The sequence below is a fragment of the Euleptes europaea genome, chromosome 14 (assembly GCF_029931775.1).
Source record: "Euleptes europaea isolate rEulEur1 chromosome 14, rEulEur1.hap1, whole genome shotgun sequence".
Lineage (NCBI taxonomy): Eukaryota > Metazoa > Chordata > Lepidosauria > Squamata > Sphaerodactylidae > Euleptes > Euleptes europaea.
Window position 1 is genome coordinate 44,538,553 of NC_079325.1, and position 25,999 is coordinate 44,564,551.

General features: G+C 47.2%; 2 protein-coding genes across 2 annotated transcripts in view; both read left to right on the top strand.

Moving 5' to 3' along the window:
* ATP6V1G1 (ATPase H+ transporting V1 subunit G1) overlaps positions 1–25,999 on the top strand; it is a 59,880-nt gene that overhangs the window by 26,316 nt on the left and 7,565 nt on the right. The window lies entirely within an intron of this gene.
* On the top strand, positions 5,635–21,305 carry TMEM268 (transmembrane protein 268). The gene is made up of 8 exons (XM_056860735.1): positions 5,635–5,743; positions 9,020–9,129; positions 9,871–9,978; positions 10,965–11,114; positions 14,587–14,697; positions 16,540–16,620; positions 18,884–19,069; positions 21,114–21,305. The coding sequence occupies exons 1-8, from the start codon at positions 5,635–5,637 to the stop codon at positions 21,291–21,293; spliced, it is 1,035 nt and encodes a 344-aa protein (XP_056716713.1). The 3' UTR covers positions 21,294–21,305.

The following is a 25,999-nucleotide window of genomic DNA, read 5'->3' on the forward strand; positions in this document are numbered from 1 at the left end:
GAAATTTGAAGTAGGGTTGCTAGCCTTCAACTGGGGTCTGGACATCTCCTGGAATTACAGCTGATTTCCAAACTACAGAGGTCCATTCCGTTGGAGAAAATGGCTGCTTTGGAAGGTGGGTTCTATGGTATTCTACACTGAAGTCCCCACCCCGAACCCCACCTCCTCTGGCTTCACCCCCCCCCCAAAAAAAATCTTCAGGAATTTCCCAACCCAGAGCTGGAAACCCTAATTGAAGGATAATTATTTTTGAATAATCTGGTGTAATTTGGCCTGAGACTGGGAAGAGATGGGTTCTTTCTTTCTTTCTTTCTTTCTTTCTTTCTTTCTTTCTTTCTTTCTTTCTTTCTTTCTTTCTTTCTTTCTTTCTTTCTTTCTTTCTTTCTTTCTTTCTTCCTTCCTTCCTTCCTTCCTTCCTTCCTTCCTTCCTTCCTTCCTTCCTTCCTTCCTTCCTTCCTTCCTTCCTTCCTTCCTTCCTTCCTTCCTTCCTTCCTTCCTTCCTTCCTTCCTTCCTTCCTGTCTACCTAGCATAGTCTAATCTGAGCTGCATATTATCACTGGGGTTCCACCGTTAAAACTCAGCAGAGTTTTTAAACGATTTGCCTGTCTCTTGGAGTCTAACCAATGGTCAATGAAAATGGACCCTCCATGCCCTTAGTTCAGCTAAAAGACTGATTTTACATCACCGGAAAGATAAAAGCTCACCTCTGTTAAATCAATGGATTGAGGACCTTAGAACTCTATTTAAATGCATGGCATATAGATGGCAATTGTGGATGGACTAGTTTTAAATATTTGGAAACCATTTATAGAAACTTGGATAGCTCAGTCGATAGAACATCAGACATTTAATCTGAGGGTCCAGGGTTCATGTCCCTGTTTGGGTGTTAATTTAGAGGAGGGGCTGTGGCTCGGTGGTAGAGCATCTGCTTGGCATGCAGAAGGTCCCAGGTTCAACCCCCGGTATCTTCATTTAAAGGGGCTAGGCAAGTAGGTGATGTGAAAGACCTCTGCCCGAGACCCTGGAGAGCTGCTGCCGGTCTGAGTAGACAATACTGACTTTGATGAACCAAGGATCTGATTCAGTATAAGGCAGCTTCATGTGATCTGCCACCACTGTTGTTATATTTTTGTATATATAATGTATATTCTTCTTAATATTTTTTCTTTTTTTTCTGTTCTTTTTTTTGGAAGAAAAAAAAAGAGAGAGAAACTATTAAATTAAAAATAAATAAATAAAACTCGGCAGAGCCTGCCTGGTGTAATGTTTAGAGTATCAGACTGAAGTCTAGGAGACCTGGTTTGAAGCACGCTGGGTGACCTCCAAGCAGCCATTTTTTTTATCAGCCTAACCTACCTTACAGGGTCATTGTGAGGGTGAAATGGAGGAGGGAAGAATGATGTTAGCCTAGGGTTGCCTACTCTAGGTTGGGAAATTTCTGGGGGTTTGGGGACAGAAAGTGACGGTGGGGTTTGTGAAGGGAAAAGTCCTCGGCAGGGTATAATGCCATAGTCTGCCCTCCAACGTATCCATTTTCTCCAGGGAGACTGATCTCTGCTGTCTGGAGGTCAGTTATAATGCTGGGAGATCTCCACACCCCACCTGGAGGTTAGCAACCCTATGTTAGCCACTTTGGGCCTCTGTTGGGGAAAAAGGTGGGGTATAAATATCTTAAATGAATAGACATATTTTTGGCCTCTAAATGGCAGCTCCCAGAAGTTGGTGTTCCAATCGGGATTGGGTCCAGAGAAGGAGAGGTTAACTCTATTCTCCTTGCCAACCTCCAGATACTAGCCAACCTATAGGTACTAGCTGGACATCTCCTGCTATTACAACTGACCTCAAGTTGATAGATAGGGTTGCTAGGTCCCTCTTTGCCACCAGCGGGAGGGTTTTGGGGTGAAGCCTGAGGAGGGTGGAGTTTGGGGATGGGAGGGACTTCAATGCCATAGAGTCCAATTGCCAAAGCTGCCATTTTCTCCAGGTGAACTGATCTCAATTGGCTGGAGATCAGTTGTAATAGCAGATCTCCAGCTAGTACCTAGAGGTTGGCAACCCTACCGATAGAGATCAGTTCACCTGGAGAAAATGGCTGCTTTGGCAATTGGACTCTGTGGCATTGAAGCCCCTCTCCTCCCAACCACCGCCCTCCTCAGGCTCTGTCCCGAAAACCTCCCACCGGTGGTGAAGAGGGACCTGGCAACCCTAACTCTCCTTTCCCCTGCTGTTCCCCCAATTGGAAATTCCCTTCCTCCTAGGGTCGCCTGCTCCGGGTTGGCAAATTACTGGAGATTTGGGGGTGGAGCCTGGGAGGGAGAAAATTGGGGAGGAGGGAGACCTCATCGGGGTATGGTGCCATAAAGGCCACCCTCCAAAGCAGCCATTTTCTCTAGGGGAACTGATCTCTGTTGTCTAAAGAGAGTTGTAATTCAAAGGGTTGTCGGTTGTAATTCTGAGAGCTCTCCAGGACCCACCTGGAGGTTGGCAACCTACTCACCCCCCAGGTTGCTTTAATTCCCAGTAGAGGGGAAAAGACAAATACACTTATCCTTCCCCTTTTAGGGTTCAAAGCAGCCCGGAAAGCTATTTCCTACTGGGGAAATAACCTTGGGGAGTTAACCCTGCCTTGCCCAGCACCTTTCATACAGATTGGGGCCTACTAGGGCTGCCAACCTCCAGGTGGTTAAACATAAACCTCGTGCTTAAGTAGGAAATTTAAAAGATTACAGCAAGCACTGATGGCACACTACATGTGCCATCAGTGTTTGCTGTTATCTTTTAAACCTCTGGGTGGTGGCTGGAGATCTCCTGCTATTACAACTGATCTCCAGCCGATAGAGATCAGTTCCCCTGGAGAAAACGGCCGCTTTGGCCATTGGACTCTATGGCATTGAAGTCCCTCCCCTCCCCAAACCCTCCCCTCTTCAGGCTCCCAAAAATATCCCGCCAGTGGCAAAGAGGGACCTCCAACCCTAATTGGAGTCTATGGCATTAAAGTCCCTCTCTTCTCCAAACCCCGCCCTCATCAGGCTCCACCCCAAAATCTCCAGGTATTTCCCAACGTGGACCTGGCAACCCTAGGGCCTATCTGTAGGTACTTTTTTAGGGCAACCCCCCCCCCCATCTCTGGGTTCCAATCCAAACATTGTGCAAGATTCAGCCCTGAATGCTTGGAGGCGCAGGCCATATTAGGTGACAGAAAGCTGTTGCTGCACAACTCCCAACTTTGCTTTCTAGCTGCTTCTACGCAGGTCTTTTACCTTCCTGTTTAGTTGAGAATGCGGAAACACCTTTGATCGCATACTGCTGAAATGAAGCATTCACTGTTTGTTTAGACTGCTAAACCCAAACAAGAGCTAGCAGGTGAGCAGAATGATGACGTAGCCAAGATCTCTGCACTTCCTTCAACCCATTCTCGTACTTGTAGAGGGACCTCTTAAGAGCAATCATCATTTTGCAATGGAGGAAGCTGACCCTAGGTAGGTAGTGCAATGTTGTGGCATTGGAGTATGCTTGGGAAGACCCTGGGGCAAATCCCCACTGGGCCATGAAGCTTAGGAGACTACCTTGGGTGAGTTATTCCCTCTCAGTCCAGCCTACCTTCTAGGTTTGTTGTGAGTAGGATTAAGCAAACGGTCCTGATTTCATTTCATAGTCATTTCTGTTTTGGTCAACAGATTCATTTCTTCTTTTGTTCCCCCACTGCTGGGGTTGGACTTCCCCCGAAGCGTTTGGCGCTGCTGTGGGAAGGAGATTGCTGATAGGGTTGCCAGCTTGAGGTTGGGAAATACCTGGATATTTTGGGGGCAGAGTCTGAGGAGGGCGGGGTTTGGGGAGGGGAGGAACTTCAATGCCATAGAGTCAAATTACTAAAGCGAACATTTTTTCCAGGTGAACTGATCTCTCTCAGCTGGAGAGCCGTTGTAATAGCAGGAGATCTCCAGCTAGTACCTGGAAGTTGGCAACCATAATTGCTGAGAACCTCACAGTCACCTGTGTAAATCCTGTGCTGGATTAAATCATTGGTTATATATATGTGTGTGTGTGTGAAGTGCCGTCAAGTCGCAGCCGACTTATGGCGACCCCTTTTTGGGGGGTTTTCACGGCAAGAGACTAACAGAGGTGCTTTGCCAGTGCCTTCCTCTGCACAGCAACCCTGGTATTCCTTGGTGGTCTCCCATCCAAATACTAACCAGGGCTGACAATGCTTAGCTTCTGAGATCTGACGAGATCAGGCTAGCCTGGGCCATCCAGGTCAGGGCTGGTTATATATATATGTGTGTGTGTGTGTGTGTGTGTGTGTGGTTCTATATATATATATTGGTTCATTGGTTTTATATTTATATATATATATATGGTATTGCATGTGCGTATTGTAGGTTATTTAAAACATGATTGATGTCCATACTGCATACAAAGACTTTTTCACTGATGAATTCCTGAGTAGTGATGTGCTGTGCATTAATTCATTCCATACAACTTGGAAAAAATCATTTTTGAGCATGAAAAAACAGAAAATGGTGTAGGAATACAGAACTGCCGCTTTGATATGCACAAGCCCAAAACAGAACGAAAGCTGGAATTTCGGGCTGAAACAGCAGCGCTGTGAAATTCCAAATCAGCTCTAGTGGTGAGGAGAAGAACCGGGGATGCTGAGGTCATAAAGCAGAGCCCCCACCCTAGGGTTTCCAGGTCCCTCTTCACCTTCGGCAGGAAGTTTTTGGGGCGGAGCTTGTGGAGGGTAGTGCTTGTGGAGGGGAGGGACTTCAGTGCCCTAGATTCTAATTGCCAAAGCAGCCATTTTTCTCCAGGTGAACAGATCTCTATTGGCTGGAGATCAGTTGTAATAGCAGGAGATCTCCAGCTAGCACCTCGAGGTTGGCAACCCCACCCCACCCCGAAGAACAACCAGAGCAAAATCAATAAATGAACAGCTGTGGCGAAAAGAACTGCAAACGGACAGGTGAGTCTTGAAAACATGAACACATGAAGCTGCCTTATACCGAATCAGACCCTTGGTCCATCAAAGTCAGTATTGTCTACTCAGACCGGCAGCGGCTCTCCAGGGTCTCAGGCAGAGGTCTTTCACATCACCTATTTGCCTAGTCCCTTTAACTGGAGATGCCGGGGATTGAACCTGGGACCTTCTGCCTGCCAAGCAGATGCTCTACCGCCGAGCCACGCCCCCTCCCCCTGCAGTCGTCACCTGCTTTTGGAAATCCTTTGAATTTTCCAAAGTTGGCAGTCCTGAGGCCTATCTTGCATACATCAATGGGCTCCTGGCCAGACTTTGCCCCACCCATTGCTGTTCTGAGCCTAACATTGCTTCAGAGAATGATTCAAAAGCGGCTGCGTGGAGAGGAAAAGAAGACGAGAAACGCATGGGCAGAACTCTTGGATGGGCCTTCCGAAGAGACCTGGACCTCCTGGACTTGCTTCCGTTTGGGGCCGTCCTCCCAGAGCCCTCAGCTTCCATTTTTGACTTCTGTCGACCGCTTCTGGGATGAGGAGGAAGTGACACAATTAGATTTTTTGGGTTTTGTTTTTCAGAAATGCAGGGTCGGAGTTGCAAATGCTGAGGGTTGGAGCTCTCTGGCTACGATAACCGTCTTGGAGCGGAACTTCTAATCGTTATGGCTCCTGGCAAAAACCAAGCAGGGAGAGACAAAAAAGACGAGCTGTCTTTCTCGGTCTCGTACTGTCGGAATCAAGCGGAGGAACACTCTGTGCACTGGAGGGAAGGTAATGTGCATGACTTGCTCTGCTGATTATCGTAGGGGAAAAACTAAACTGAAAGGTAGAATTGAGCGGAGACCCATTTTCCTCACCACAGCGAATTGCTACAGTCGGCATATGAGATTCAGAAAATGATGCATGGGGTAGAGAACGCGGAGACAGAAAATGTCTCTCTTCCCAGTAATACTAGGGGGCACTCAATGTACATGATGAGGGGCAGGACATTAGGACGGAAAAGAAGTAGCACTTCTTCACACAACACCGAGCAATGGAGTCGGCTGCAGCAGAATGGAGAGATGGTCATTCGGTTAGATGGCTTTTAAAGACAAATCCGTAGAGAACAGGGCTGTCCATAGCTATGAGCCATTGTAGTGGAACCTCCACTTCCCATGATAGTGTACCTTTGAATACAAGGGGCTTTTTTTTAGGGAGCACAAAAGCAGGGAAGGGATGTTGCCTTCTGCTTTTGGGCTTCCTGGGGGCATCTTGTTGGCCCCTTTGGGAAGCAGGATGCAGGATTGGGGGGACCCTAGGTGTGATCCGGTAGGACTCTTGCTATATTCTCCTGACTTTGTACTGATTTTATATGTTTTACACTTTGCTATATTTGCTTTGCCCTGACCTGGATGGCCCAGGCTAGCCTGATCTCGTCAGATCTAAGAAGCCAAATACGATCGGCTCTGGCCTGTGAACGCACCAGCAACTTACCTCGCAATTTACACGCGTCCAGTACGAAAGCATCCAAGACGAGTTTAAATTTCTGTTCCCACCGTGCTGCCTTTCTCTGCTGCATTTGATAAGCCCAGACCGGCACTCTCTCCACGCATGCCCAGTCGGCGCTCCAAGCAAGGACGGCGATTGGTCCTGCGTTAGTAAGGGAGGAGGGGGAATTCGGGGGTTGGCTGGCAGCAGGAAGTGGATGTAACACGCATTGCATGTTCCCACTTAAAGGCACCGGGTGTGGAGGACGCTTTATTTTTTTAATTCGCCGTATAAGCGGATGCGCTTAACGCGGCGAAATTGCGCTCTGGAGACGTCCTCGGAATCCTTCGGGTGAGTTGAAGTGGGAACATGCAGGGAAAGCCCGCAGAATTTGGAGCTGCAAACTTGCACTGCGGACATGGCCCCGGTTAGTACTTGGATGGGAGACCACTAAGGAATAACAGGGTCACTATGCAGAGGAAAGCAATGGCAAACCACTTCTGTTAGTCTCTTGCCTTGAAAACTCTACTGGGTCACCATAAGTCAGATGCAACTTAATGGCACATTACAGATAGGGCTGCCAACCTCCAGGTACTAGCTTGAGATCTCCTGCTATTACAACTGATCTCCAGCAGATAGAGATCAGTTCACCTGGAGAAAATGGCCACTTTGGCAATTGGACTCTATAGCATTGAAGTCCCTCCCCAAACCCCACTTTCCTCAGGCTCTGCTCCAAAAACCTCCTGCCGGTGGCGATGAGGGATCTTACACACCTATTTGATTGATTTCAGTAGGGAATTTTCATTTTTTAAAAAAAGGGCAGGTTAATTGTATGGATGTGATGGAGCCGGGCTGAATTTGATCACTTGGTGTGAAGAAATTATATATAATTTAGGCAATTTGCATCCTGTCTTTCCTTTTTCCGAAAAAGGACCTGAAGCGGCTTACAATTATGAATAATAGTAAGCAATAAAGAGATCGTAAGATAACAATGATAAGTTATAGTATAAAATAAACAGCAACAGTCGTAGCCCCAAAAAACAAGTTGGCACCCAAGGAAAAACCAAAGTCTACATGAAAAGCCCTTCCAGGAAGGAGCCAAGGTATAGGTTACTTTTCCTGCTGGATCAGGGATGGCATCACTGAAAATAAGAGTTCCAACATGGTTAGGGTTTCTAGGTTTCTCTTTGCCACCGGCGGGAGGTTTTGGGGGTGGAGCCTGAGGAGGGCAGGGTTCAGGGAGGGGAGGGATCTCAATGCCATAGGGTCCAATTTCCAAAGCAGCCATTTTCACCAGAGGAACAGATCTCTATCAGTTGTAACAGCAGGAGATCTCCAGCTAGTACCTGGAGGTTGGCAACCCTAAACATGGTAGATCCCTTGCAAGGCCTAAATATTGCCCCGTTAGGGTTGCTGACTCTGGATTTGGAAATACCTGGAGATTTGAGGGTGGAGCCTGGGGCTTAGGGAGGGCAGGGACCTTGGCAGGGCAAAATGCCATGCAGTCCACCTTCCATAGCACCCATTTTCACCAGGAGAAGTGGGAAAATGTTTTCCATAAATCAATAGTGAATAAGCGATTTATATAGTCTGGATATCAGTTGTAATTCCAAGAGATCTCCAGGCTAGGGTTGCCAGCTCTGGGTTGGGAAATACCTGGAGATTTTGGGGGTGAAGCCTGAGGAGGGCAGGGTTTGGAGAGGGGAGGGACTTCAATGCCATAGAGTCCAATTGCCAAAGTGCCATTTTCTCCAGGGGAACTGATCTCTATCGCCTGGAGATCAGTTGTAATAGCTGGTGGTCTCCAGCCACCACCTGGAGATTGGCAACCCTACTCCAGGCCCACCTAGAGGTTTACTCATCTTACTCTTGCTGGCATCTGAGAAGGGACAGAGGGGTGGTTTTAGGGTGCCGAGCTGAAGTGGCCACTCATGCATGCGCATGCGATGACGGCGCTTCCGGTTTTACTTCTGGAAGTGTCACATTGCCATGGCCCATTTAACATGCAACCACCCCCCCCAAAAAAAAATTGGGTGGCTGGGTGTGCACGGACAAAAATTTGGGGTGAGGTTGAGTGCAAAAGCAGCCATGGCGATGCAGCACTTCTGGAAGTAAAACCGGTAGTGCCGTCATCGCGTGTCTGCGCACACCCAGCCACGGCTCCGGAGCAGCTGGGTGGATTGGCAGGCAGTTGCCCACCAATACCACCCATCCGGCCTCGCAAGGTTGTCACAAAGGGAAAAACTCCAACAGGATAATGCCATCCATTTACATCACCCAGAACTCCTTGGAGGATGGATGGAATAGAATGGAGTGAAGCTTGAGAGAAGGCATTAGTAGTATCATACCAAGCCCTCTTAGGGATCAGTGGATAACGTGGCCCAACTAAACTAGCTGCCAAGATGGCAATCAGCTTTTTTCTTCGCGGTTTCAATCACTGGAGGATTAAATTCTCCACCCACAGAGGGCTATGGGGCTAGGGTTGATAGGTCCCCCCTGGCTGTTGGCAGAGGATGGGGGGCCAGACACCGATTGCTTCTGTGATCTTGATGCTGAGTCTCCTTTATTGATGCTTTCCAGAGCTTCTCAATGGCCAAGTCCTCATGGTCCTGTCTGCTCGCAAGGCCTGCTCTCCTGCCCGTTTTGATGCGAATCTTTGCGCAGCAAGACTGAAGAGCTTGGGAATCCAGGTGAGGTTCCACGCCTTGGTGAAAACCTGCAGAGCAGATGCTTGGCTATTTCAGAACGCCGTCTGATGCAATGCCGTCTGCTTATCTAGTGTATATACATGCAGAAAGCGGGATCAACCAGATTGGGGTGCATGAGTAGTCATGCTGTGTGGGCTGACAGCATCTAGCATTGCATCCTCGTCTCTCTTACTGGCAGCCATCCAGCACAGACTGATTTCTGTGAATTTAAGTGCACCAAAGCTGGATTGTGGTCATTGAATCTAATGATAACAATAATAACAATCAGCATGGTGTAGTGGTTAAGAGCGGTGCTTTGGAGCGATGGACTCTGATCTGGAGAACCGGGTTTGATTCCCCACTCCTCCACATGAGTGGTGGACACTAATCTGGTGAACTGGATTTGTTTCCCCACTCCTACACATGAAGCCAGGTGGGTGACCTTGGGCTAGTCACAGCTCTCTTGGACCTCTCTCAGCCTCACCTACTTCACAGGGTGTCTGTTGTGGGGAGAGGAAGGGAAGGTGATTGTCAGCCGGTTTGATTCTTCCTTAATTGGTAGAAAAAGTCGGCATATAAAAACCAACTACTACTACTTCTCCTTCTCCCTCTCCCTCTTCCTCCTCTTCCTCCTCCTCTTCCTCCTCTTCTTCTTCTTCCTCCTCCTCCTCTTCCTCCTCCTCCTTCTTAATAGGTAGCACACTAGGCCCACATCTGTTAACTCTAGTATTGTTACCCAAACAGATGACAACTGACCAGTGGAGAAATTTAATTCAGTCTGCAGTTCTGGAGCCAGAAGTGAGAAAGTACATGTTCTACAACTCCAGAGTGTTTGGGATAGTCATTGCTGTGGTAAGGACTGCAATGCATCTGTGAGATCCGAAACACCTGTACAGTAACTTGGATTAGGGCAACTCTCGGCTGCTGCAGATTGCCAGCTTCTTTATGGCAAAGGATTGCAAATCTGAGAACTGCCTTGATTAATCTAAGGGAGGTCCGGTCTTTTTTTTTGGGGGGGGGGGCAGGTTGAGGAACCTGTCTTTCAGCCTCAGCTGATCCCCACAGCATGCTTGCAGTTCGTGTTGGCCGAATGCCAGGACTGATGGCTCAGTGTGGTATAGAGCACTGAATTTAGACCAAGTAGAACTGGGTTCTATTTCTCTCTTGCCACAAAGTCCCCTGGCCATTGTAGGGCCAGCATGGTGTATTGGTTAAGAGCAGTGGTTAGAAGCAGTGAACTCTAATCTGGAGAACCATGTTTGATTCCCCACTTCTCCACATGAGTGGCAGATTCTAATCTGATGAACCGGGTTGGTTTCCCCACTCCTACACATGAAGCTAGCTGGGTGACCTTGGGCTAGTCACAGCTCTCTTAGAGCTCTCACAGCCCCACCTACCTCACAGGGTGTCTCTTGTGGGGAGGGGAAGGGAAAATGATTGTAAACTGGTTTGATTCTTCCTTAAGTGGTAGAGAAAGTCGGCATATAAAAACCAACTCTTTTTCTTCTTCTAGTTCAGCTGTGTTTACTCTGCTTTATCTACGTTGCTGAGGTTTTTTTTAGGATAATTAAGCTGTGGCTCAGTGGTGAACTGCTCCTGTCCATGGAATCTCTGCCATCCACACCAGTTCAGACTCTTCTCCCATCACTGACTCCACTGCCTGGAGTTATTTAGATGGGTGAATTTTGCTGGGTGCATGATGTCCTAAATGGGTCAAAACAAAAAGAGCACTTGGCCAGTATCATCATGGCCAAATAAATGTCCCTTTTCATTGGCCATTCTTCTTTCTCTGCACAGTTTTGGGCCTGTTGTTCATTCTCTCTTTGTGTCTTTTCCAGGTTTTCTATGTGATTCTCTGGATAAATCTTTACTCCACTCTGCAAATATATTCCTTAGCACAGAGTTGGAAAATCAGTATCTTGGTCACCTTAGGGGCCCTTGTGGCTGCCTTGGCTATCAGACTCATCATTCATCAGCAGCAGGGAAAGGTAAGATGGAAGGGGTGTGTTTGGGGACTGTGGCCGCCTAGTTGGTCACCAGGGTTCCTTGAGGTCCTTTTGACCAATCCTCCGTTGCTTGTTGAATGGTGAGACGGGTAACTATTTGTAAAACGTGTCACCAGAATGATTTTACCTTTTCACGGTGTAGTTCAGGGGTGTCAAACATAAGGCCCGCTGGCAGGATCCGGCCCCTCGGGAGCTCTTATCTGGCCCATGAGCCAGCCGAGGCAGCCAACCCCCCTCTCAATCTGCTCTGGCAAGGCATGGCCCACCTAACCAAGTGACATTTAGGTCACATTTATGTCACATCCAGCCCTCGTAACAATCGAGTTTGACACCCTTGGTGTAGTTGGTCCTGACTGAAGCGAGTTCTCAGAGTTTTTTTTTTTAATGATTTATGATTTTGTCAGTTCAGATTGAATAACAATGAATGGATATATTGCCATTCCATCCCATCCCTTGACACTTTTGGACTGTTGTTCTGCATGGTATTTTTATCTGCCTTAATTCCAGTTTAATGAGGAGAATTTCTAAACTTAATTCCAGTGATCAAATCTCTGGTGTACTTCAGCGGCAAAAAACAGCCATGGATTTATGTTATAGATCAGGACTGTTTCCCTGGTTAAAAATACGTCCACTCCCCAAACTGCTTTAATCTCTCATAGAGAGATTTCTGGCCCTTGGACAGCTGCCTGGAGAGTAGCCCATCATAAGGGAACAGAGGCCGTTCTTGGTTTATGTGGTGCCTTTCCTAGGGAGGAACAGATTTTGAGTATCAGTTGTCTGAGCTCGATACAAACTAGTAACTTCCCCCTACGGAAACCATTCTATCTAATTCACACACTCTCATGAATCATGGGGGGAAAAATTCTACATTTTTTCTGAAACCATATAAATAAAGTATATCATGGATTTACAACCTAGGCTGGGTTTTCTTGGACCTAAGAGCATAGAGGTGCCCTGCTGGATCAGGCCAGTGATCCATTTAGTCCAGCATACTGGAAAACCAATTGCTCTGGGCTGTCAACAAGCAGGGTGTAGCAACCAAGGCCTCCCCCTGATGTTGCCATTGGTAGTCAGAGATTTGCTGCCTCTGAATGTGGAGATTCCATTTAGGTCCTCCATAAAGCATATCTGTCACTCCCTATCACCTATGTTGGATGTAAGGGGTGGAAAAGAGGCAAGGTATAGTGTTGTGTTGTAGGTTGAGGGCAGCAGTTGACACTTCTGCACTGAAATATGAATGAAGAAGTGTGTCTCAGCTGACTCAGGCTGTTGCTAAGCTGTGCTGGAGCCACAGCTGAATTGCAGTGAGACGCAACATGAAATACTTCTAAGCATCAGCGTGTTTGGGCTCTTTGAATTTGTCTAATTGAAAATGCATGTCCGGCTTTTTGGCTTATATAAGTTCCTAAGGTATCTAACAAGGAAATTAAAATAACAAATTGAAACCAAGCCACCAGGGAAGGTGCATGATACCTTCCTCTGAAGAAAGGGTCCCAGGGTTTTGGCCTCACTGTTGGAAAGGCCCAGTCCCTTTTGGCCGCCTATCAAACTCTCCCATAGAGAAAGGCCTCAGAGACAGTGAAATTCTGTACAGGTAGGTTTACATAGGAGCCCCGTGGCGCAGAGTGGTAAGCTGCAGTATTGCAGTCCAAAGCTCTGCTCACAACCTGAGTTCGATCCCAACGGAAGTCGGTTTCAGGTAGCCGGCTCAAGGTTGACTCAGCCTTCCATCCTTCCGAGGTCGGTAAAATGAGTACCCAGCTTGCTGGGGGTAAAGGGAAGATGACTGGGGAAGGCACTGGCAAACCACCCCGTAAACAAAATCTGCCTAGTAAACGTCGGGATGTGACGTCACCCCATGGGTCAAGAATGACCTGGTTCTTGAACAGGGGACCTTTACCTTTAGGTTTACATAGTACTTTCAAATATGTTGTTCTGTTTCAGTCGTGATATCAGTCACCCTCATTGTGGTTGTACCAATGAATTTCATGGTACCCACTTGCTCCCAAAGTCTCTCTTCCCCAAAGAAAAGAGCTACTTCTGGCTTTCTTCCACCTCCCTGGAGCAGGAAGTACTTCAGAACATCCTGAGAGGCATCACCTTTGCTTCAGCAGAGAATAGCCATTTGGAAACAGCTGCCTGGATTGTTGGAGGATGCTTGGCTTAGAACATCCTAACTTTTTGTGGAACCTCCCGTTATTTCAGGGTTGCCACTGAAGCCTATCATCTACCGTGCTTAGTGGTTATGATTATATAATTCATATCCCCCTGATATATTATCTTACTTAATGTAGCCACATCAGGTAGAGGCACAACTCATTTGAACCTTTTAAGTTCTTTTTATTGACAAAGCTTCAATATAATAAATGTATAAATGGAAGCAATGAAAATAAGCTAAGTAACATGAGGAATTCTAACAGATCTGAATACAATGTCTTTACAGAATGATATAAGAGTTTACATACCCCATCACAGAATAGTCATGCTAGGAAAAGCTGAGGGCATCAGGAAAAGAGGAAGACCCAACATGAGATGGATTGACTCAATAAAGGAAGCCACAGCCTTCAATTTGCAAGATCTTGCAAGGCTGTCAAAGATAGGACATTTTGGAGAACTTTCATTCATAGGGTCGCCATGAGTCGGAAGCGACTTGACGGCACTTAACACACACACTCACACACATCACAGAATACAGGAATACCATACCGGGAGAATTCTCTGTCAGACAGGCAGGGAGGGAGAGGGATGAGAGAGAGCAAGAGAGAATTATGCATGGTTTGGAGAAAGTGGACAGGGAGAAGTTTTTCTCCCTCTCCCATAATACTAGAACACAGGGTCATCTGCTAAAGCTGGAGGGTGAGAGATTCAAAACAGATAAAAGGAAGTATTTTTTCACACAACACATAGTTAAATTGTGGAACTCCCTGCCCCAGGATGTGGTGATGGCTGCCAGCTTGGAGGGCTTTAAGAGGGGAGTGGACATATTCATGGAGGATAGGGGTATTCATGGCTGTTAGTTAGAATGGATATTAGTCATGCTGCATACCTATTCTCTCTATCATCCGAGGAGCATGCCTATTATTTTGGGTGTGGTGGAACACAGGCAGAATGGTGCTGCTGCACTCGTCTTGTTAGTGGCTTCCTAGAGGCATCTGGTTGGCCACTGTGTGAACAGACTGCTGGACTTGATGGGCCTTGGTCTGATCCAGCAGGGCCTTTCTTATGTTCTTATGTTCTTATCCCTGCCTGAGTCTACATTCTGAGTTCACAGCAGAGATAAAATCCAAACCAAGGACCTCCTGATTCATAGCTCGTGATGCTGTATAGGCCATGAGCTGTGAACCATGTCTGAAGCATGTGTTAGCATTCTCAGTAGGCCTCCCCCCACCCTATTCATGAGAGACCCATGGTTCTTCAGACCCATTAACATCTCCTGGCCTTCATTATGTAACAGATGAATATGAATACGGACATGAGGCTGGTGGCTGCCAATGAAGTTTTCATGAAACATGAATTGCTGGTGGGAGTCACTGGCCAGCTGGACCAGCTTCACAGCATCCCGCAGGTATGCTTTCCATGTAAAACAGCTTCCATCTATCTCTGGGAACTTGTCCTTACTAATTTCACTCAAGCTGTCAGATGTCTCTAGGGCAGGGCTTTCTGGAGTTTAGCTTCTTTATGATGAGAAGGACTCAGGGCCAAATTCAACCACTGCGAGTTCCATGACTGGAGCTGCAGGTTTTTTTTCTTAATTAGGGTTGCCAACCTCCAGGTACTAGCTGGAGATCTGCTATTACAACTGATCTTCAGCTGATAGAGATCAGTTCTCCTGGAGAAAATTGTCGCTTTGGCAACTGGACTCTATGGCATTGAAGTCCCTCCCCAAACTCTGCCCTCCTCAAGCTCCACCCCAAAAATCTCCTGCCAATGATGAAGAGGGATCTGGCAACACTATTCTTAATGCAGTTTTCAGGTGAGCAAGAGATCATTTCTGATTGGATCCCTGGTGGATATATGTGTGTGCGTGTGTGTGTGTGTGTAAAGTGCTGGCAAGTTGAAGCCGACTTATGGCGACCCCTTTTGAGGTTTTCATGGCAAGAGACTAACAGGTGGTTTGCCAGTCCCTTCCTCTGCACAGTAACCCTGGTATTCCTTGGTGGTCTCCCATCCAAATACGAACCAGGGCTGACCCTGCTTAGCTTCTGAGATCTTACGAGATCAGGCTAGCCTGGGCCATTCAGGTCAGGGCATGGTGGATATAGGGGTGGTTAAATGGTCAGCAAAATGGTAAGGATGGTTTAATGGTCAGCAAAATGGTAAGGATGGAGGGAAGTCTTGACCTCTCCTCCTTTTGCATAATGGTTCTGTTCAGAATCTGATCCCCATGTGCCTGAGAACTGCATTAAAAAAACAAAAAAACAAACAAACGGTGAGAGCTCTAATCATGGAACTCCCAGCATCTTGTCTGGTTTGGCCAAGGAAACTCTGGATATTAGTGAGGTCTTACAAAAGGGGCAATGGTTTATCAGGGTGGTTACTGAAAAACCAAGACTGTCCCTGGTAAATAGTTGTATATATAGGTTGAGCATCCCTTATCCAAAAATCCAAAATCTGAAATGATCCAAAATCTGAAACTTTTTTAGCGCTGACATGATGGCGACATGACGCCACCTGACCTCATGTGACGGGTCGCAGTCAAAACGCAGGCACCCAACAGACAGTTTATTCCGCATCCCCAAGGGGAAATTGCTTATCGGTTGCATAATGATGGTGAAGGCAAAAAACCACTATCACAACCACACATGGGTGGCTGAGATAGTGACATGTTTGCTTTCTCATGGTTCAATGTACACAAACTTTGTTTCACGCACAAAATTATTGTATTGTATAAAATTACCTTCAGGCTAGGTGTATAAGATGTATATAAAACATAAATGAATTTCATGTTTAGACTTGGGTCCCACCCCAAAGATATCTCATTGCATATATGCAAATATTGAAAAATCCAAAAAATAAATAAATCTGAAATCGAAACACACCTGGTCCAAGCATTTCAGATAAAGGATACTTAACTTGTATTCATAGCCACACTCCCTCAGGATGGAGTTTGCTGGTTCAAAATGAATCCTAGTAAATTACAGAGGCCACTATGCAGAAAGCTGACTCGGACTGTTGCTGGTTTCTGAAATTTCACCAGACTTTCAGGCTTACTCTCCCAGCATACGGACTAGAAACATGTGTCTTTTAGTTAAATGGAAGTGGAGACTCTTGGGGGACTGGGCTCTGGGCCCAGTTTCTAATTTTGGTGCCTGTGAATTGTGATTATGCAGTGCACGCAGTCCCACATATAGACTGTCTGGACCCATAAGGAAATTGTGCTTCTCTGTCCTTTTCCCATGTTACTCAGCTGTGGTTTGTTCATTTCAACGTGGAGCCATGTGTTCAGTCTTTAGAGGAGTCAATTACGGAAATGAAGAGGAACCAAGAGGTGAGTTACATTTCGACATGTTTGGGCTGTCTCTGGGGCGGTCCCACAGTAAGGATGCTTCAAAATTCTCCTCATACAAATTTTCCTCCACATTTTGGAGCCTGGGTTACCTCTTCTTTTCCCCAAAGTGGAATTCTCCATTATGAATCCTCTGCATTTCCCAAGCCCTGTGCTTATGCAATGTGCTGCCTATTTCAACTTCTTCATAATTGACGTCTTTTCCACTGCCCTGTATTACTCATGCACAAGTATGCATTAATGCTGACCTGTAAAAAAAGCAATCTTGATGAGACCAAATATATAATTGCATCAACTTTCTTTCATGGCTGTGTGTTCCCAGTGGCAATTTGTACTTGTGTACACTGACAAAAGAACCACAAAAAAGCAATTGTGCATGATTATATGCATGGTTTCATCAATATTCTTTTGTGTGGTTTTTGGATAAGAACTAGGAGAATTTCTCTGTTGAACTCCAAGATCAACGCATGTACAGTTTGCACCAGTTGTTTTAGTCCTTTAGTTGATTTTCATTCTTTCCCTCCTGCTACATTACTGAGGCACATGTGCACATTGATAAAACATTACAAAATAGCACTCTTGATGTGATTGTAAGTACAAAAAGCACATGCTTTTGTGTGATGTTTTTCTAGGGTGGCCAACTGCCAGTTGGGAAATTCCTGAAGAATTGGGGGTGGGGCCTGGGGAGGGTGGGGTTTGAGGAGGGGAGGGACTTCAGTGGGATATGATGCTCCAAAGCAGCCATTTTCTCCAGGGGAACTGATCTCTGTAGTCTGGAGATCAGTTGTAATTCTCGGAGATCTCCAGGCACCACCTGGAGGTTGGCAATCCTATGTTTTACTGATGTGCACATTCAGCCTTGGCTTCAGTGGTACACTGCCTCTCTATGTGGAGAGGCATGCTATCATGTCTAAGACGGGTAATTGCTCTTCTCATCATTTTATTCTTAAAATCTCAATAGATGTGTCACTGTTGATGGTCTGGAGTCAAGCAGGTACATAGGAGTAAATAGTCCATAAAGCGCTCAGAGCAATGAATCAGGCTAGAATCAGTAGCTTTGTAGGAATAACTGCAACCCTATTGGTCTCATGTGTCACCTGATTTCTGCTGAGTTGGTAGCTGCAGTACTATCTTCTGGCCATATGTTCTAGTGGTGCTGCAGAGTAGTGGAGAGAATAGGCCAACACTTCCCTGTCTAGGGTTGCCAGCTCTGGGTTGGAAAATACTTGAAGATTTTTTTGGGGGGTGGAGCTTAAGAAGGGTGGGGTTTGGGGAGGGGAGGGACTTCAGTGGGCTATAATGCCATAGAGCCCACCTTCCAAAGTGGCCATTTTCTCCAGGTGGACTGATCTCTGTCACCTGGAGATGTTGTAATACAGGAGATCTCCAGCCACCATCTGGAGTTTAGCAATCAAAGATAAGAAAATTGTGCCCTCAGTAGGAAGTCAGCAAAAGAAACGGCACGTATGGCTAATTAATAAGAAGCGCTACTCATAGTATAACAACCAAGAATCATTGTAATGACATACAAGAACATAATTGAACACAAACACTGAGTAACAATCTAGGAAACACAGTACAAGAACAACAATATAGGAAACAGTCCAAGTCACTGACTAAACGAATGTAAGTCCATCTATTTTTGGCTTTCTTGGACTTACATTTGATTAGTGACTTGGACTGTTTCCTATATTGTTGTTCTTGTACTGTGTTTCCTAGATTGTTGCTCCGTGTATGCATTCAATTATGTTCTTGTATGTTATTTCAATGATTCTTGGTTGTTATACTACGAGTAGCGCTTCTTATTAATCAGCCATAAGTGTCGTTTCTTTTGCTAACCACCTGGAGTTTGGCAGTCCTAGGCAGTACAGAGAGAATAGTGCATATATCTTGCCATTATTGGTTGAGAACCTGGGCACGTCCATCAAAGAGGGTAGAAAATTAAACACAATTTTGACAAAACAGCACAACTCTGTGTTTATGTGTACGAGCCATCCTTAGGGATGCCAGATTCCTCTTTGCCGCTGGCGGGAGGTTTTTTGGGTGGAGCCTGAGGAGGGTGGGGTTTGGGGCAGGAAGGGACTTCCGTGCCATAGAGTCCAATTGCCAAAGTGGCCATTTTCTCCAGATGAACTGATCTCTATCGGCTGGAGATCAGTTGTAATAGTAGGCGGTCTCCAGCTATTACTTGGAGGTTGGCAACCCAAGCTATCCTGAGGTCTGTCACTTTCCTTCGCTTTTCCAGTCTGTTCTGCGGCACAACCTGGACGAGCTCTGCCTTGTCACCGAGACCTCCGTCTTCCCAGCCCAGGAAGAAAAAGCCGAAAGCTCTTTAGAGGAGTCACCATTGCTGCCCGACACCAAGAATAAAAGCAGAAGCGAACTGACGTGCCGACAGCTCCTCCAGCTGATCCCAGACGGAACCCCCAAAGTAAGAGTTTCTTGGCAACAGGGAGATTAAGCCTGCATTACTTCAGTTTCCTCTGTGATTCATCAAGGAAGCTGCTGCCTCTGAGGTTAAGGATCTCAGTTCTTTGGTTGATGCTGCTCTTCTAAAACCAAAGTCTTGTGCCTCTTAAAGCTGGCTGACAAGAAGGAAGTTCGGCAGCCACAAGCTTCCTCGTCTGTGCCAGGAAAAGCGGCAACTTTACAGTCTGTGATGCTGCTTTTAAAGGCACCATCTCACAGCCAGGAAAAAGCAGGCATGAAACATAGAGCTACAGAGGACTTTACCTCAAGCCTTTTATGCAAGACTGTTTCCCTTGCGGTCACCCCCTTGACTGCTTCAGGGCTTTGCTTTGATCATGCATGCCTTTTCCAACTGTTAGAGGGCGACTTGCTCTCCCTGGGCATTTCCACGCATTTTGCCCACATTTTCTGGATGCTGGTTGAAACAGCATCCAGATAACATGGGCAAAACATGTGGAAATGTGCGGGGAGAGCGAGGTGACCTCTGCCGGTCGGAAAAGACATGCATAATCAAAGCAAAGCCCCCAAGCAGTCAGGGTTCTTTTTGGCTCTGGCGGGAGGTTTTTGGGGTGGAGCTGAGGCATCACTTCCAGTTTACACCTGGAAGTGCCATATCACAACGGGCCTTTTACCACTCAAACTGGTAGTCTGAGTGGCAAAAGGCCCATTGCGATGCCTCCGGTTGTTAACAAGAAGTGGCGTAATTGCGTCTGTGTGGCCGTGCACGCACGTGTTCCCTGCTTTGGAACCGGGCAGTGGATTGGTGGGCAATTGCCCGCCAATCTAAGTAACCTGGCAGCCCTACTCCCCACACCCCCAGTGACCCCTACTCCATGCCTAGAAGATGGGGGAAAAAAACCCTCCAGGATCCCTGGCCAATCTGGCCTGGAGGAAAATTGCTTCCTGACCCCAAAGTGGTGATCGGCACTACCCTGGGCATGCAAGAAAGGGCCACGAGAGCCAAACACTGATGCAAACCTTCCTACTCTCTCTCTCATGATTTGCCCAAGGTCATAGAATCAGATCTTGCCAGATCTATGGTGGAACATGCTGTATCAAGACAATCAGTCCATCTTGCTCAATATTTTCTACTGGTGGAAGCAGAAGGATTCCTGCAATCTTTGAACTGGAGATAGAAAGGACTGAACTTGGGACCTTTTTAATGCAAAGGTCATTAACACATGGCCTTTTTGTCCTGCGAGTCTCCTGCGAATGTAGTGAATCTCCGCAGGCAAAATGCATGCTCATCTCCCACCTGTGGGATCAACCCACCTCCTTCTGCAACTTCCCCAGGTTTTCCTATCCCTGCTGTTTCCTGACTTAAATTTAAGAATCACAACATTTGTGATTGCTTACCAGTGTGTTTCATCGCTCAGGTACTCTCTCTGCTCCCTCGCTCCGCCTCCCCCCTTTGCTCCTTGCAGCAGCTGTCCAGCAGCAACACCCTTCCAAGCTGGGGGTGGGATGAAGGAGCGCAAGGATCCTCACCATCACGGCCAGGCTGGCAGAGGTGGCCAGGGTGGCGAGCAGTGGAGGCAGAGCGGTGCCGGGCAGCGGTAGGGGGCAGAGGCTGCGGCAAGAGCAGCAACTGCGATGGTGGCCGAGCTGGAAATGCTGCCTCCTTCTCTGTCCTCCTCCTCTTGCTGTCCCCTCGTCCCTCCTACTGGCTCCAGCAGTGGTGGCTGCCGCAACCACCACTCTGAGCCCAAAGCTGCAGAGAATGAACGAGTTGCAGGAAGCGGGCGAGAGGGGCAAGCAGCTCTCTCCATGCATTCAATTTTTTAAATTCACTATGGAAAATCATGAGACATAGCGGAGACAAACCACAGGGATATTAGCCATGCGTTAATGGCCAAAGCCTGTGCTCTGCTATGGTCCCTTTCTCCTTTGACATAGATATGAAAAGGTTCAGGTGCCCGTTCCTCCCTCCTGGTTACCTATCAGAAGCCTTTGAGAGATAGCAGGGTAAAATTCCTATGTAAACGATGGTGGATGTCTCATTCCAGGTAATGGCCCAGCAGCTGTTGATGATCTACAGTGGCTATTACGTCAGGCTCTTGGTTAGCGGCCAACTGCCAGAGGTCCCCGTGAGACGTCATGTTATGTTCAACCACATCCCCTGCCTTTGCCAGTTTATTGAGTTCACAGTGCTGGGAAAGAGATGCTTTTCGTTCAAGCGGAGGTGACAAATAGAAGTGGCCTGCAGCCAGCACAACATGAATCCACGCTCTCTGTGCACAGCATCAACGGGCAGAGAAAGGAGAGAGACATCACCTGCGATCTGGGGGGAATGTGCCGTTTGTTCTCCGTAATGCAGAGGTGGAAAGCAGAAATTTTCTGGAGACATCCCTGTCTTGACATAAGGGATACACTTGAATACTAAGTTAAGACAAGGGTTGGCCAAACCCAGTGTACTCTGCCCAGTGACCAGCGCCAACGCTCCAACGTTTTCCCAGATTGGAGATCCTTGATGTGGAAATGCTGGGGATTCAACCTGGGAGCCTGCCAAACTTTTCTGTGGATGCGGTGGGGGGGAGCACAATTGTCACTGATTTCCCCCTCCTGCTGCAGACCTCCAACTTCTTGCTGTTCCTGTTGGTCCTTCGTGTACCAGGACCGGCATTTCAGGTGGCATCTAGTGTGCTCCATGGGGGAGGAAGGTGAGAAAGTCACCCACTGCTGATGGAAATTCTTCTGTTGATAACTTTTGGCAACATCTAAGAATATGGCTTTAACAAAAGCATCCTTTTGTCTAGCAACTTGGAATGCAACACATTTCTTAAGGTCAGGCTAAATAATGCTAGAATTCGACAATTGGAACTCCAGCATTATGTGATTTAGAATTCCAGGAATGTTATTTGGTCCAGTGAAGAGCTACTGCAGGGGAAAGGGATGGATTAGGGCTACAGTGTAGGAAAGTAGAAGAGTTGGTTTTTGTATGCTGATTTTCTTTACCTTTTAAGGAGAATCAAACTGTCTTACAATCTCCTTCCCTTCCTCTCCCCACAACAGATACCTGGTGAGGTAGGTGAGGCTGAGAGAGCTCAAAGAGAACTGTGACTAGCCCAAGGTCACCCAGCTGGCTTTGTGTGTAGGAGTGGGGAAACCAACCCTGTTCTCTGGATAGAGTCCATCACTCTTAACCACTACACTGTGCTGGAAGAGTGTGGGGTTAACTGTTTCCCAATCAAAAATGCTCTCCTCACCCCTGGCTGCTTTAAGCCCCCTGAAAACGACAAAAATGCTAGGAAAAGTTGACGGCAGCAGGAAAAGAGGAAGACCCAACAGGAAAGCGATTGTGGGCATTTGTCTTTTCCCCATTAATGGGGTTTAAATAATCTGGTGGGGTGCATTTTTGATGCAGGAAATTGTGCAAGGGTGCTTTTTAGAATCAGAGAACACATCTGGAATTCCAGTCATCCAACTTTGTCTTCCTGGGTCGTTCATTTGTTGGAACATGAAGTTGGGGGAAGAAGGGATCTTGGTTCAGGCTTAGGGTTGTGCAAGAAAAAATTCAGCACATTTTGGATTTGGGTTTATTGGGCCCAATATTTTTCAGGGAACCTGAAATAAGTCGAATACCCATACCGCTAAATATGGGCATTCATTTTATTTTTGGGTTTCCTGAAAAGATTTGGCCGGGTGTGTGTGTCATTTTTTGAGATAGAGCCCCCCAATTTGCAGCATATCTTGAAGGGAATATCCTTGCACGAACCCCAAAGTTTGGTGAAGATTGGGTCAGGGGGTCTGATTTTATGGGGTTCGGAAGGGGTCACCCCCTCCTCCATAGTGAAATATTGTGAAGTAGGGCTGTCAAAAAAAAAAATTCGGTACAGTTCGGATTCGGCCGAATTTGGCCTTGTGGGTTCGGTACGTGCCGAAGTCCGAACTCCCCCACTTCGGATCCGTTCAATTCGGCGGGAATTCAAAGTTCGGAAAAAAAATTCGGCCGAATAAAGCCATTAAAAACATAACCGCGCTTTTCCGCGGCTCTGGGGGGGGCATTTTTGGGCTTAGAGGTCCCAAACTTTCAGCAGAGCTTCAAAGGACGTATATTGAAAGACTCCCCAAGTTTTGTAAAGATTGGGTCAGGGGGGGCTGAGATATGGGCCCTGAAAGGGGTCCCCCCCACCCTTAATGTGTATCTCTCAACAGAGCTTGCCGCCCAAGCACAAAGCTCCCGGCCCGACAAACAGCTGATGAGAGCAAGGGCGGGGCAGGTGCTAAGAACTTTGCAAAGCAACACAACTGAAAAGCAACACCTTTGCAAACATGCAAAGGGCGGGGCAGGTGTGAAGAATTTTGCAAAACAATACAACTGCAAAGCAACACAAGCACGCAATGCAACACCTTTGCAACAGTGCAAAGCAACACCTGACACCTGGGAGTTTGCATACCATGGAAAGGGACAGAGGCAGCTAGCTATGCATAATGAACAGGAGGGGGTGGAATTTCTCCTTTTGCATTGGACTTGGGACCAGGCAGATGCATTCTTTAAGTCACCATTTGAAAACCAGTTTTGAGCAAGCATCAAAATAACCTAACTGATCTTATGAATGAGGAAAAACCTGAAGAATAAAAATGAAGCCCCCCCTCAAACCAGGGAGAGAGAGACTGGAGGGGGAACACACACCCCAGGCAGAACCGGCAAAAGCCCCCTTTGGCTCCCCCCCCACCCACAGAAACTGCTCCCTCCCCCCACACACACACAGACTCTGCTTTCCCCCCCACACACACACAGAAAAGAAAAATTATAGATTAAAGCCCCCAAAGGGGTCTTACTGTGGCTGTCTTCTGTTCCAGCAGGAGGGGCTGGGAGGCTGGGTAATCCAATATGATTCCATTTGTATCCAATATAAGATCCATATGTATGCATCTCTCGAGGGTGATCCATTCATCCCAATAGGGAAAAGGGGAAAGCCCATATCTCGGGGGGCCCTGACCCAATGTTTACAAAACTTGGGTGGTCTCTTAAAAAGCCTTGTCTGAAGCTCCGCTGAAAGTTTGGGGTCAGCACACCCAAAAATGTGCCCCCTGCAGCCACGGAAAGAGAAAAGGGGGGGAGCCGATATTTCAGCCCCCACTGAATCCATCTTTACAAAACTTGGGTGGTCTCTTAAGAGGGATTCTCTGAAGCTATGATAAAAGTTTGGGGGCTGCACCCCCAAAAAAGCGCCCCCTGCAGCCACGAAAATGGAAAAGGGGGAGAGGAAAAAGGGGTGGAGCCCATATCTCGGGACCCCCTGACCCAATGTTTACAAAACTTGGGGGGTATCTTAAGAAGCCTTGTCTGATGCTCCGCTGAAAGTTTGGGGTCGGCACACCCAAAAATGCGCCCTCTGCAGCCATGGAAAGAAAAAGGGGGGAGCCCATAGCTCGGGACCCCCTGACCCAATGTTTACAAAACTTGGGTGGTCTCTTAAGAAAACTTGTCTGAATATCCCCTGAAAGTTTGGGGTCGGTACCCCAAAAAATGCGCCCCCTGCAGCCACGGAAAGGAGCGAATGTGCACAAGCACCCCCTCACACACACATGAGGATTTCCCTCTCTCTCTCTCCCCGGCCGGCCGCACATCAGCTGATTCCTCCAGTACTCAATCCTGACTGATTGGCCAGAAGAAGACCCAGCTTGGCCACCGATTGGCCGGGGGAGGAGAATGCTGCTTACTGAAGGTTATGCTGCTTACTGACGGCCCCGAATTGGCCGAATTTATTCGCGAACTCCCGAACTCGCTGAATTCGGCCCCCCGGTTGCCCGCCAGTTTTGAGTTCGGTTCCTCCCGAACTAAAAACCGCCGAATCAAGGGAAATTCGGCTGATTTTCAGTTCGGGCCGAACCGAATTGACAGCCCTATTGTGAAGTTTGCAATGATTCTCTATGGAGGGGAGCAACTCATTCTGGACCCCATAAAATCCGACCCCCTGACCCAATCTTAACCAAACTTTGGGAGTTGTGCAAGGAGAGTCCCCTCAAGCTATGCTGTGAATTTGGGGGCTCTATCTCGAAAAAAGACCCCCCTGAACCTTTAAAAGCCAAATGATTATTCGGCTTTTCCCAGAATTGCCTATTCAGCTTTAGCTTTCTCCCCATGTTTATGTATTCGGTAAACCTGAACTGGAAATTTACCGAAATGGCTAATTTTGGGTTTATTTTTGGTTCGGGTTTATCGATATGCACAAGCCTGTGCAGGCTGTGTTAGCTTCTGAAAAGGGAAGCTTGAAGCAGCAACCTATTGTGCCCTGGGCTCGGTGGATGTCGGGTATGCCCCAGCTGGACTATGGGATTTGGACCCATTTCTCTTTGACCCCCTTTCCTTCCAAGTTTGTAAATAAACAGATATTTATAGGATGATACCATTGTTGTCAATGCTCTTTTTCTCCAGAGGTAATGACCCTGTGAACACTGTTTTGGACTTCCCGTTTCGGGGAAGAAGCACTGACCAAAGCTTAGCTCTCTGGTGGCTTCTCTTGATAGTTCTCAAGAGGAAGAGAATGACTACCAATGACCAACAGCAACACAAAGTGTCTTTTAATGGCTGCAGTATGCTTGCTTTTCACTCTTATTCAGCATTTTTACAATGTTAGGTTATCACAGGCAGGGGGAAATTTGGACCAGTTCATCTCCAGACGGACGGGAGTTTGTGAACCTGTCTTCATAAAGCTCTGTGATGATGCAAGAGGAAGTTCTGGCAAATCTAGTGATGTCTTGGTTTTTCAAAGGGGAGCAGTGCTGGAACCCGTTCCACAGAGAACCCTTCATGGTTTGTACACTATCGTCATGTTCCACAGGGCTGTTCTGGGACTGGAAAGGGAAGGTCCCCTCTCCCTCTGGGTGGGTCTTGGTGTACTGGTCCCTTTATACCTAGAAATACACAAAGAATGAAAATCTAAAT